Source organism: Mustela nigripes, chromosome 2, assembly GCF_022355385.1.
Source record: "Mustela nigripes isolate SB6536 chromosome 2, MUSNIG.SB6536, whole genome shotgun sequence".
Taxonomy (NCBI): domain Eukaryota; kingdom Metazoa; phylum Chordata; class Mammalia; order Carnivora; family Mustelidae; genus Mustela; species Mustela nigripes.
The window spans coordinates 208,511,416-208,524,698 of NC_081558.1; the positions used below are offsets into that span (position 1 = coordinate 208,511,416).

General features: G+C 45.2%; 1 protein-coding gene across 1 annotated transcript; it reads right to left on the minus strand.

The window, feature by feature from the left end:
* Positions 1-4,761: 4,761 nt before the first annotated feature.
* Positions 4,762-13,249, minus strand: ATP5PO (ATP synthase peripheral stalk subunit OSCP). Its single transcript, XM_059388220.1, has 7 exons — positions 13,145-13,249; positions 11,939-11,989; positions 10,829-10,939; positions 8,414-8,543; positions 7,548-7,660; positions 5,263-5,349; positions 4,762-4,973 (listed from the first exon to the last, which is right to left on the minus strand). Exons 1-7 carry the CDS (start codon positions 13,178-13,180, stop codon positions 4,860-4,862), a joined length of 642 nt encoding a protein of 213 aa, XP_059244203.1. The 5' UTR covers positions 13,181-13,249; the 3' UTR covers positions 4,762-4,859.
* Positions 13,250-13,283: the final 34 nt, after the last annotated feature.

Consider the following 13,283-nt stretch of genomic DNA (forward strand, 5'->3'; position numbering starts at 1 on the left):
CGGATAAGGTAGTCGTGGAAAGAAAGCCAAACTTAAAACCAAACTAAACCAACGAGCCTTCCTATGCTTTCTTCAGACAGATGTTAGTGCCAAGTAGAACTCGATTTCCCAGTACTGAGTACTTCTGAGAATTTGAGAAATCGGTGAGGTGTGGGGGAAGAAACACCGGGGGTGCGGACAGGGGAGCAGAAAGCTAGGATTGTCTTACGAAGGCATTCAGAGTATTACTCTGGCTTTCCGTGAAGTTTCCTACACCAACAGCTCTGTGTTCAGAGCCTTGAGTTTTAGCTCTGGGCACCATTAGCAAACCCAATACTGAATTTTGTTGTTATCTGAATTTTAGGGAATGATTTATAGCATTTTCTTCTGATCTGGTTTTAAGGTAATTCTTCCCAACTTCATCACTGGTTTCTCTGAATATGAATCAGTCCTTTAAGCTCTCTGGTTGGCTTGAATGCCAGTTGCATTGTTAGAGCACATTAAAAAAAATTTGCACACTAAAACAGCATGTCTTCACCCTTTTTAAACCAGGAGGCTCCATTTTTCATAAACCTAAAAATCCTATGCCCTTCCCTTGGTTTCCTGAGGTTTTAAAAAATAAATTAAATCTCATCATAAACAAAAAAAATAATGCATTTCTTTTCCAAACTATATCTAGTTCTCTTTGAGCTTGATAAGGTGCTTCTTGCATAGCTCAGAGGGCAGAAGGAATAAATACCTATTTAACCCAGTTTAGGAGCCAGCATAATCAAGGAAATAGTTTATTCTAGAATATTTATTTTTTGCTAATTATAGAAGACATATTTGTTAATGCTGAAAATTCAGCAAACACAGAAAAGTACAAAGGAAAGAAAATCAGTTCATGGAGATATTCTTCCACATGAAAATAAATGTTAACATTTTGATGCTCACCATTCCTGTATTTTCTTGCTCTGTGTGTGTGTGCTAGATGCTCTTTTTGTTTTTGTTTTTAAAGTAGGCTCCGTGCCCAGCGTCAAGCCCAACACAGGGCTCAAACTCTGTGAGGCTCAAACTCATAACCCTGAGATCAAGAGTTGGATGCCTAACCAGCTGAGCCACCCGGGTGCCCCAAGGTGCTCTTATACTACTTAATAGCTAATATTCATCGAGCACTTCCCTTATGCAAGGCAAAGCCCAATTATGTAATTTATATAAATCTTTTCACTACTATTTTATTGATTGCTTTCTTTTAAGTCATATGTGTGTGTGTACATATATTTATGTATTACATTATGAATATATATATTCTTCCACAACTTGATTTTTAAGGACTGCATAGTATCTCATTGTCTGAGTGTACCGTAATTTATTTAAACAATCCCGAATAGTCACATTAAGTTGCTTTGTAATCATCCCCTTGCTTGAATACCAATGTACATGGATCTGTGGGTAGAGTGACCCACCGGTGATCTGATGATCACATAGGGCAGTATTTGAAGCATTTTGTCATTTCCCTTGTCGCTGTGTGCTTAACCAACAGGAACGTTGTTGGGTTTGATCTGAAGGATTTGGGCAGTGCTACAGCAAAACATTCTCCTAAAGATATTTTGTCCATCAGCTGCCACATGTCTTAGAAGCTTCTGGTTTTACAGTGATTTGCATGTGTTGTGCTTTGCCTAGTGCCCTGTGGGGCTGGCTGTTGTCAGGAGGCAAACTGTGATGTAGAAAGACAGGGCTTTTGAGGGAACTTGGGGTACTGGTTGGGCTACAGACTCAGGTATTGGCACTTAGACCCAACATCCCATGGCTTCAACAAGAGAGGTTTATTTTGCCCTCTTGTTAACGACCCAGAGGTCCAAGTTCTGGGCAGGTAGGGTGGCCCCGCCCTTGAAATCATCGGCTCTACTCTGGGGTGCCGTTGCTCCAGCTCCCACCTTGTCGTCTGCATATAACCAGATGGAAAGGGGACCTCCTGAGAGGATTGCATGCTGGTTCCTCTTGAGGTTAATCCAGGAAGATCCATACATCATTTCTTCCCCTCGCTCGTTTGCTGGAACTTCATTCCTTGGTCAGGCACTACAAGGGACACTAGTAAATGGAGTCCCTAGCTGGGTGGCCCTATGCCCAGCTAAAAGTTGGGTCACCGGATGTTGGGGCCAACCAGCAGTCTGGGTACTCCTGGCTTCTGGGAAGGTACCAAAAGGCCCCAACAGGGTGTTTTGTCAGTTATCAGGTGATTATGCAGTTGGCTGGCCAGAGTTTCAGACCAGCATGATTGCCAGGAGGGATGTGTTGTTCCAGCTGGAGGGCATGTTGGTTCCAGCAATGGGGGTGCACAATGGCCCCAGGCTTCGTCATGCCTGCAGGACTTCCGAGCTACAGTCGTCCCCCCACCTGGGGTAGCTCTAGGAAGGGAATCAGTTTGCTGTCCAAACCCTCTTGGAGGGTGACCAAGAACAGGCACTTGAGACAGCTGGTGTCTGGGGAACTTTTTTTCTAGAAGGCCAACAGGAGGGAAAATGTAGGGCAGATCTGACCTGGGTGAAGGTGTGAATCGGGAGCATCTTAGGGACAAAGTGGGAAGGGACACAGAGACTCAACTAAGATTCGCTTTGCCTGTTGGCTCCAGCAATGGAAGGCCATGTGCCAGCACATGGTCAGGGCCATGGTGGACCAGCACAAAATGGAGGGTGAAAGACCTGCGCTTGGGGACTTGATCCACCAGTTGGTCAAGCACGTGATGCTGAGCACACCCCAGGGCCCCTCAACCTCTTTCCTCATTTAAAAGTAGGGTGATGTCTGTATCACAAGGTTGTTATAAATTGTAGGTATGTGAAGTGGTCTCTAATGTGGCATCCTATATGGGGAAGGGGGGAGAGATATGCCAGATTAAGGGTATTTTACTAGGGAAAGGCCTCCTTGGAGGACTGATGGAGCAGGAGTCATCCTAATGCTCTATTAGGAACCAGGAGTGCTGGGCAAGCCTTTGAGGACCTGAGATGTTCACAGGCAGTACCAGACGGACTCTGTCATGTGACTGTCAGGTGAGTGCTGTCTCATCAATCGATCTTTGGGGTCAGGTGATCCTGGGAAGTGGGAGATGGTGGAGCCAGTAATTCATGTTTACTGACATCTTGACATTTCCGAGGACCTCCACTAAATTCTTTGATATCTTGCTCCCCTCTTGTAGTGACTGTGGAAGTGGGTGTTGTCGCTCCCATTTACAGGGGAGGAGACCGAGGCTTGGAGAAGCTGGGGTGCCCCCGAGGTTGGAGCAGCAGAGCAGGCTTGCACGCACACTCCCTGGGTGATCCTGGGACATGTTCCCAGCCACCCAGCGACCGTCCCAGGGTGTAGAGCAGCTGAAGTCTACATCCTGAGCTTTACTGTAGATGGTGTACTAGCCCCTTATTTATGGACTTTCTGGTGGTCTGTGCCTGGCCCGTCCGAGGTAAAGGTTCTAGGCCCACAGGACATCCTTCTAATCCGAAGTGTGATGATGGCTTCACCTGAAACTGGTCATTCTCGGAGGAATCCCTTCAGGCAGCCCGGTCAGGTTAACTGTCATCATCAGAGAAGCATGTCTTATCACCTTGTGTTGGGTCCCAGCTGGTGGAAACAGGACTGTACTAACATTTGTGGCGCTGGCTTGCTGGTTGGCTAGAAAGCCCTCTGAGAATTGGCAGCACCAGCGGGCTGAGCTTTTCAGCAACCGGGGCTGCCATCACTGTAATGGCGGCTTCCAGTGGGAGAGAACATCCCAATTTCCTACTCTGGGCCAAACGTCCTGGCCATTCCTTGGTTGAGGACATGCACAGGGGCTGGGGTTGCTTTTCTGCTGGCTTCTTTTGCTGAATAACCAGCTCTCACCCCCACTCTGTCCCCAGGGGGATTGAGGGAACGAATGCCTATTAGCAGATTAATGGCATTCTTCTAGTAGATTCTAGAACGAAGACATCTTTTTGGCAAGAATCTGAAAGCCTTTACAGAAAGCATCAATGCCTTTATAGGTAATAGAACAATACGTCTTACAGATGAGTCACTTTGGGGTCAAAACAAGACCCACGGGACTTAGAAACTTATTAGAGCCATCAGATGAGCACAGGCTGGCCCTCTCCGAAGTACCTTCTACAGACCCAATCCACCGGACTGGGTGGACGGATGCAGGACACAGCAACAGGCGTTGGTCCACGACGGGCAGAAGCTGTAAGAAGCATGGAGAACATGGTGCCCGTGTCTTGACCGGCCCGGAGGACCACTTCCAGTGTCTGACTGGGCATGGGCACAGACAACAGAAACTCCAGGACAGTAAGTGGCCTGGTTTGCTGGTGTCTAAACTCCACCTGCAGGGTCAGCCCCTCCCCTGGCTCTGGGCTCAGAGGCCAAGGACCCAGGTAAGATAAGATACATTACTAACTTAATAGTGCCTGGCATAAAAGGCCTCAATAAATGACAACTTTTTTTTTTTTGGGTTAAGATCTTATCCATTTGAGAGAGAGAGAGAGACAGAGCACAAGCAGGGGGCAGAGGCAGAGGCAGACGGAGAAGCAGGCTCCCCACTGAGCCAGGAACCTGATGTGGGGCTTGATCCCAGGACCGTAAGATTATGACCTGAGGCGAAGGCAGGCGCTTAACTAACTAAGCCACCCAGATGCCCCTTAACTGTTTCTTGTAATGATACAAGCTTCCATATATTCCTAAGAATAATCTACACAAACTAAAATCTCCAGACAATGGGCCTTTTAACCTTTCAACTAGGGGGATTCTGAAATAAAGATAGAAAAATAAGGCTCCCGTATATCCACTTCAAAAAAGACAGAAAACACTATGTTTTATTCAGGAAGCATTTTACTGTTGCTCCAAGTTTAGGAATTTTCACCGACAGAAAATCAGCACTTTCAGAAAACCTCCCGCATGGCCCTGCTCAGCTTCTGAATCTTGGTTTTTGCAGACATATCAGCGTATTTCTCTCCAATACGGACAATCATTCCACCCATGATTGATGGATCAGTCTAGAACACAGGTTGGAAACATGAAAAAGCAGTGACATTTCATTGATCAAACAGAAAGATGAAAAGTGCTTTTGAAAGGTCTACATGCTGCATAAATCAGGGTGTTACAATTACATCTAGAGAAAAGCAGAAGTCAAATTGTGCCTGGAATCTGCAATCATTTAAGTGGAAAATATAAAATTTCTAGTACAAGCAACTGAGTATATCATCAGATTTATTTTTCTCTTTCCATAGCCATTAAACTGTCAGACAACCTGAGGAGACATACCAGACATAATCAGAAACCTACCTTAACTTCCAATTTTAAGACTTGGCCTTTACTCAGGAAGCTCTTGAGGACCGTTTTTAATTCAGTAAGAGTGGCTTCATCTAAAGGCTAGAAAGGGACAAAACCACTCTTTAAATTTAAATAAAGCACAACAGAAACTTTCCACAGTAAAAGGCCGAAAATCTCACTGGCACATACCCACAAGACCGGCCTGGTGAATCCCCGTGTGGAGCGGCCAGGGAGCCATCGGGGAGTGGCCGGAGCCCTGTGAGCACAGCTCCCTCCCCGTCTCTGCTGCCCGGAACTAGCAACTAGCAGTGCTAGGAACTAGCAGTGCTGCTCAGACCCAGGCACAGGGGAAAACCCGGACGTGAACGATGCCTGAGGACACAGCCTCTTCTCTGTGCAGCTATTTCCCCAGATGGAAAGCTGCAGTTTAACCTGGTCCTAGAACCCCAAAGCCCCAGTTAGCAGGAGCTCTAGAGGCACACCCCTACCTTCTTGGAGCCTCGGGGAGGGCCAGGGAAGGTGGGGGGCAGCTCTGGCCTCTCCTCTGACAGAGCGAACACCAGCAGTTCAGCCCCTCCTGAACCCACTCTAGCTCCTGGTGAGATGTGGGCGAGTCAGGCTGAAGGAGAGGCCTCTCACCTGTCACAAATCTGAGCTCCCCACCCCGACATCTGGGAGTCCAAAAACTAGCAGAAAAGTCTTCTCTCTTTGCACAGATCTAACAATGTCTCTTGTGAGGGGTGGTGCTGTAACAATCTATCAGTGTTTTGTTTTTTAAGATTTATTTATTTAAGAGAGGGAAGGAGAGAGCGTGCATGCGTGGGGGGGGGGTGGGGAGAGGAAGAGGGACAAGCAGACTCCCCACTGAGCTAGAACCTGAAGCAGGGGCTTGGACAAGCCTGAGATCATGACCTGAGCTGAAATCAGGAGTCGGACGCTTAACTGACTGAGGCCCACAGGTGCCCCAAGTCGATCGGTGTTTCATCAAAACATTATTCACTGAGCTTCCAAGGTGGGAGAACTTCGAAGTATGTGCACACCTTCCACTGAGACGCATACTAGGTGCCGGGCATTTTACACCCACCATCTCCTGGAATCTAGAGGATTCAGGGCAGCGAGAAGCTCTTGATTATTAATCAAGAAGTGATTTTTTTCCTTTTGTTTTCAAACACTGGAAACCTATTTACTCAATAAGTTTTAGCTTCAAAAGCTTCAAAAGCATTATCAACAGTTGGTTCTAAGAAACTTTACAACAATATGCACCTTTAAAGAAATCACGTCCTTATATCTCTGAGTGACCTGCACCAGGGCTTAGCCACGGGGACGGTGTGACCACCTGCCGGGTGAAGCCTCGCCCGGGCTCCCGCTGGGGAGAGCTGCTGCAGTCCCAGTGCGCCGGGGTGAAGGCCGGAGCTGTGCTGATTCTCGGCCAGTTATGTGCTTCCGTGGCACCAACTACGGAGCTACAAGTGTGCAAATGTTACTACGTGCTAAAATGTCTCTTTTTTGCGCTCTTTTGGAGAGTCAGAGTATCTTGTAAACACCAGAAATACCAGACAAGGTCAGGTGTTGTGTATTCCAAGCCAATCTACCATCCTCTGCTGATAATTAAGCCCCACAGGTTGCTTTCCTGTAGCAAGTGAACTGTAGTAGGAAGGAAACAGGTATTTAAGACATCAACAAAATTAATTCTGGGGACGCAGTGTAGCTTACGGAACATGTACTTCTGCAAGAGAGGCCCATGTTCAAATCCTGATTGCATGCGTAGTCACCTTGGGCAAGCCGCTTAATTTCCTGTGTTTCCTCATCTATAAAATAAGGATAATTCTACCTCACATGGAACTCTGCTATTAAAATAATAAGTTATAAAGTACCAAGCATACAGCAGATTTCAAAAAAATGTTGCCATTATGGCCCATTTCAGCAACACAACGAGATCAAAGGGCCTATGTGCTCAACGCTCCCATTCACCACCACAGAAAATTAGACACCCCAGTTTCAAGAGTCTACTTAAGATATTTACAAAATATCTCCAACTAGTAAAGGAAAATAACCACTACTTCCCAATACATTTTTAACCAGTCTGGTCCTTCTGAGTGGTCACTGGTTAGGGAGGCACGGAGAAGATATACACTGGCCCTTCCAGAGCAGAACTGTACAAGAACTGAAGTCAACCTCCTAAGTGACAAGTCACCTTTACCAATTTCTGGATTTCAGCCCGTTTTTTCCTGTTCATTATGCAAAATGTGACTCATGACATGTCAAAGCAAATCTAGCGGCACCAGGCTGCCACTTACAGATGCGGTGGTCACTGTGCATGGTACTTCCCCACGGTGGACGCTCATCATGGTCGAAAAGGCAGAAATGACTCCAGGGGTGTTGTCCAAGCGACCGTTCTCCGCAAGCAAATCTGGGAAAGGGAAGGTTGTCTCTGTAAGATGAACCTCACTCGAAACAGATCATTCATGAGATATTATATTCACCTCAAAAACAAGCTTAGATTTGTAGTCTTAAAATACCATATTCGACGTCCTTCAAGAATGTGAATTAAGAGGATGCAACTCGTTATTTAAAAAGTATACTCAGTGTTGAAAAGAACCAGCACTGACTCACATCTAAATTAGTAGCGTGGGTATGGGGGGGAGGGTCTCACAGATCTGCAACGGCTGCCTTCTTCACAGCTTGCCACGTGACTCTCTTACTTCTGGTTGGAGTCTAACCTCAAATTGACATAGATCCATATTCAAAGATGACGACATGAACGCACTTTCTTTGGAGCTCATACTCTGGTTGACCAAGGGACTTTAAAAAACAAGCCAAATGCACCAATGAATGCAAATGTCTTCAAGGACAGAGTCACAACCACTGGCTCCAAGCCATTTTCTTGGTATGGTTCCCGCTGGTCTTCTCCATAAGTTAAAAGTACTGACTGCAATTACTTTCTTACATCTTAATATGCTTTGGACAGTGCTCCTCAAGCTTTAACGCACAATTAATTCACATGGGGAGCTAGTTAAGGCGCAGATTCTCATTCAGCAGGATGGCTAAGTCCTGAGATTTTCCACTTCCAAAAGGCAGGCAATGCTAACGGCTCCCGGTCCATGGACCCCATTTCTGGTAGCAAGATGTTCAGGGGCTTCAGTGGGAAAGATCTAATACTTACTGATCAGGTTGGATGTGAGAGGAGAGAATCTCTCTTTTGTGCTCATGTCATTTAGGCTTTTCACTTTCACGGAACGCTTGATGTAGGGATTCATAATGGAAGCAGCCATTTTGGGTTCCTTCAAGATTTGCTGAAAGTACCAAAAAATATTACAGCATTAATGATTCTAGCTGTCACAGCATACTTTATTATGAATCACGTATTTCATTAATGAAGTGAGCACTCAAGCACATATGAAGAAAAGTTTACAGTCAAGTAATTTTCTTTGCCTTTGAGAATACCATACCTTGATTTTGCCCAGGATATAATGGTATTTCTTGAAAAAAATTTAAAAACACTTTATATAAAGTTTCTTAAATTTGTGTTTGCTTTTCAAGAGAGATAAAAGAAACTAAGCAGCCAAAAGAGTCAGTGACTGCCTATGCTAATGTTATTTAATGCAGGTAGGACTCTAGATTTTCACATACTATGAGGAGGCCAGTGATGCCAATACCTCACGTGCAGACCTAGAAAGGAGGTCTGATGGCAAAGGAGGCCTCCTTGTCATGCACTTTCCGGGGGCCTCTCTGTCTCAGACTGATTCTGACTCCGTCCAGCCTTTTATAGAGCCCGTGAGACCTCTGGTGTTTCCAGAGAAGCCTCAGTCCGGCTGGGAGGGAAAGCGGACAAACAGTGGGAGTGCAGCTACCAGAGACTCACCTCCCCCACCGCCCCTGCGCCATGCATCTCCATTTTGTTAATTCATAAATGTCTGTTTTCAGTGACCCAGGGTAGCTTCTGGCACCTTGCTCCTCTCAGTATCAGGCCAGAGTTCAATGAACTAATGGCCTGTTTCCATTTGGACACCTTCCAGTTAAATACCTCCAGTAGCCCCTTCTCCCAGGCTCCTGGCTGGAATTCTGGTTCTAACCTAGGCTGCTTGTCAGGCTAAAACAATTTGAGTGACTCCACAGAAACAATATTTCCCCCTAAAAACTGCTGAGTTACACAAATGAAAGAGCATTCTGGTGTTAGGGGAATGCAGTCCTTCATGTTTCTCATCTTTTTCTGCTGCATCACCCAGCGGGCAGCTCACGGCATCTGCGTAGCACCACCCTTTCCTGCCAGTACTGAAACACTAATGTTTTACAGCGTCTTAAGGTAACTGCCTCCTTTCTATGTCTCTGCACCTTAACTGGTTTCCAGGTTTTAGTCAAATCCCATTCTAATGACCACAGCCCAGGTCAGGCTCATGAACGTGACCACCACCGTTCAGGTTTAAGATGGGCGTAAACGGCAAGCAGCGGGCAGTCATTCCCGCCTCCAACAATTCCCATGTGTGATCCTGCCTGCTCTTGCTACCCTCCTCCCAAGCGTCTCCAACAGTAAGGCTGCTGGCTCTGGGTGGACCGTAATCACACCAACTAAGGCCGCAAGCACTACCTGTGGACATAACTGGACAAAAAAGGAACAGAGAGCTAAATCGTTGTCTGCCAAGGACAAAAGTTCCGATAAAAAGCTTAAAATGAAAAATGTACAAAATATGTTAAGTATTATCCTACATGACTAGCCTGTGAGGGTTTTTTCTCCCAAACAGTAAGATAAAAAAAAAAAATCTTTAAAAATAAGCAGATTAAGAATATAAGAACTTCTTAAAACATAAAACCAAAAAAGAGCAAAAATTTTTCTGGAGAGAGTATATATTAGACTCTTCTTCTTTCATCTAGAACTTACTGTCGGGGGTGGCAACTACAAAGCGAAAAGAGAAGGGGAAGCGACAAAATGGGCAGAACTTGTTACCTAGAAAACGGAGTTCAAATCACAGCAGAGATTCTCCTCTTTAATTTAAAGAGTAGACTTCTGTTAATTCAACTAATTACTCCTTTTATTTAAAAAAAAAAAAAAAACGTAAAAATAAACTTTCCCCTGTAAGCTTCATGATCTTTGTCAGTTCTCTATTATCATTACGGAGCCCATACACCTTTCCTAATTTTGCTGCTCGGCAAGCTCTGGTCATTTTCCTCTCACATTTTGGGAATAAAATGAAAATTGAAACTGAGGAAAGGCTTCATAAAGAAAATAAATTCCTGGTAAAGAAGGTTATAATACACTTTCTAAAGACTATTTTGGAAATACCTGAAATACAAAGACAGATTTTCAAAGGGGACTTCTATTTCTTCTCTTAGCCCCAAATCTTGGTTCCTAATAACAATATCCTTGATATGCTCTACCTGTATCTTTTATACAATAGGTTCAGAATAGTAAGACCCACTACTCTCACTACCAACATGGTTACAGAAAACCCGTTCCCCCTCCCCTTTTTGGGGTACTCCATTGTCTTTTAGGATATACCTCATTAGGGATACATGGTCAGATAATTAAAGCAAAAAACACACGATGGAAACTTAGTAAGTAATGAACAGAAACGCTACTTACTGCTACTCTCAATAATTCTTTCTCTACTTGTTCCAGTTTATTCTGTTTTGATGCAGCCGAATAAAGAGCAGTGGCATAGCGACCTTCAATACCATATACCTGAACAGGTGGCTTTAAAAGGATGGGGTAGGGGAGGAAGAGTAAAAGAAAACCAGTTAAGACAGCATCATATTACCAAGAGGAGCATTAAATATGTATATTAAAAAATGACATCACTTAAAGCACAAAACAGTTTAAACAGGTCATCAAGGAGCTATTCTGAAGGGCAATTCTCAAACAAATCAGGGCTGTCTCCTTGGCCGGGTCACTCAATCTTTGAGCTTCTGTATTTTTCATCTTAAAACAAGGTGCTGAGGAAACACGGTGTCCTTTTCAGCTCTAACTATAGAAATCAGTTACGTTAATTCTGAGATGAGCTTATGCTTCCTTGGAACTCAGTAACTGGTCACTTCCAAGTACTGGAGATTTTAAACACTGATAGAAGCCCGTTTTGCACATTAGAGCCAAGAAAACAGGTATTTATCAAGCATACACCAGGGTATTTTTTATATATTTCATAATAACATTATAAATTCCCCCTACAGTGCCTCCTCACCCATGCTCAGTTTCACAGAGCTCTTTAGCAACTTACTGAGTGCCTCAAGCTTGAACGATTTCTCACAAGACACTGTAGCCTTTTCCCCACACACCATCATCAATATATGACTACATATGCCTGGCAGTGCGATATGGTTGTAGTGGGAAAGCTCAGGCCTTGAATGAGAAAGATCTAGTTCCAGTCCAGCTCTAAGACCAAGCTGAGTAACCTTAGGCAGGTTTTCCCAGAGTCCATTCCCTTTTTTGTAAACGGGAAGACTGGTTACTTTCCATCACTGTAATGGGGTTTTAAGAAATTTCTCACAAAGGTAATGCACAGGCCTGTCACACACCAGGCATTCAACTTATTCCATTCTCTACCCCCATGCACACGTCACGTTTTGGAAACCATTAATTCATGCAGAAAGGTTTAGGTAGTACTTATACAAAAATCTATGCCCTAATTGTACTGCTGTTTGACTTACACACTTTCATCTATTTTACAGTTAATTACAAATACAAAAGTTGACATACCCGCACGAGCTTGGAAAACGGCCTGACCACGGTTGTACTAAAGCATCGCACCTTCAAAACAATAAAAACATTTTAAATTATTAGTTTCTGAGCATCATCACGTAGGTTACCTGAGCTGCTCTTTATTACCCAGAAGTCAATTTCCCCACTGAAGAATCACCCCGAGTTGCCTGGGAAATCTGCTTTCCCACCAAGTCCTTCATTTGCTAGGAACAAGGAAAGGCTAGGGCATCCAGGTAAGAGAGAGAACACAAATCTGGCTGAAATGCAGGTTTCAAAAAAACACAAGATTTTTGGTGTTTATGTTACCACCCATGAGCAAGGATTTTAATAAAAAATGGGACGACTGCAATCACGATGTGCACGAGATGTCACTTTCTTAGACTCCAAATGCTATAGGAAAATAAAGATTAACTGCAGCACTCTGATGTAAGCACAGGCCCTAGCTCTGAGAAATGTATTTTGTCTACCAAGGAACACAGCTGGGACCCACTGTTTAAAAAATCTGCAAAAGCCCGGGTCACCTGTAAATAATTTCAGTTCTGTTGTGTATTATACTAACTGGCGGTGGGGATGAAAAGACTTATCGCTTACAGGCAAGTTACCTAAGCTGCAAGGTGTCACGATATGCAAAGCATGGTGCTGATACCTAGTTTATATATAAAGAGAACGAATTTTCTTTCCAACTTCATCTTCTGCGTGACTGTGGGTTCGAATCTCAGCTCTACCTACCCCTTCCTGGCTGAGCTGCCAAGGACGAGTCATTTAAACCTTTCCGTCTCATTTTCTTTATAAAAAAGTGAAATGGGCTTTGCAAATAATCCTTAGCATTATTGGTGACCCCTGACCGGTTTAACCACCACCACCACCACCACCACAGAAGTTAAGTGACTTAGGGGTGGGCCGTGTCCTTTCTTTGCGGCCCCCCCTCCATTGCTCCTCAAGCTGCCTGCTTCCCGAGGCTGTACTCGGGGGTCGCCAAGGTCAGGCACGCGTCACCCTGCACCACCTGCCCCGCGAGCTTCCACAGAAGGGAGGAAGGGCCGCCTGAGCTCCTGTGTGTTGCCCCCACTTGCAGGGCCCCACAACGCTGAATGGCGGCTACGCTTCCCCAGCTGTGGCCTCACCCCGTGGCCCTTAACGACCTGGTACGTTTCACCCTAGGAGGGATCGTCTCGCTAGTTTTCAGGACGTCCGTTCTCTCACCTGCCGGGACAAGCCAGACACTGCTGGGACAGCCATCTTGTCCAGGAGGCTGTAGGTCAAACCCGAGTTAGAGGGAGAGACGCAAGGGCGCACGCGTGCGTCAGCGTAGCCGCTCGGCCTGCTGGGAAATGTAGGCGTA

What these genes read in the sequence shown, in the direction of transcription:
- ATP5PO (XM_059388220.1), bottom strand. Translation starts at nt 13,180, where the DNA reads ATGGCTGTCCCAGCAGTGTCTGGCTTGTCCCGGCAG. An exon ending in GCACAGTGACCACCGCATCT is followed by an intron (nt 5,350 to 7,547) that starts GTAAGTGGCAGC and finishes GTCCCTTTCTAG; the next exon opens with CCTTTAGATGAAGCCACTCT. An exon ending in TCTTAAAATTGGAAGTTAAG is followed by an intron (nt 4,974 to 5,262) that starts GTAGGTTTCTGA and finishes CCTGTGTTCTAG; the next exon opens with ACTGATCCATCAATCATGGG.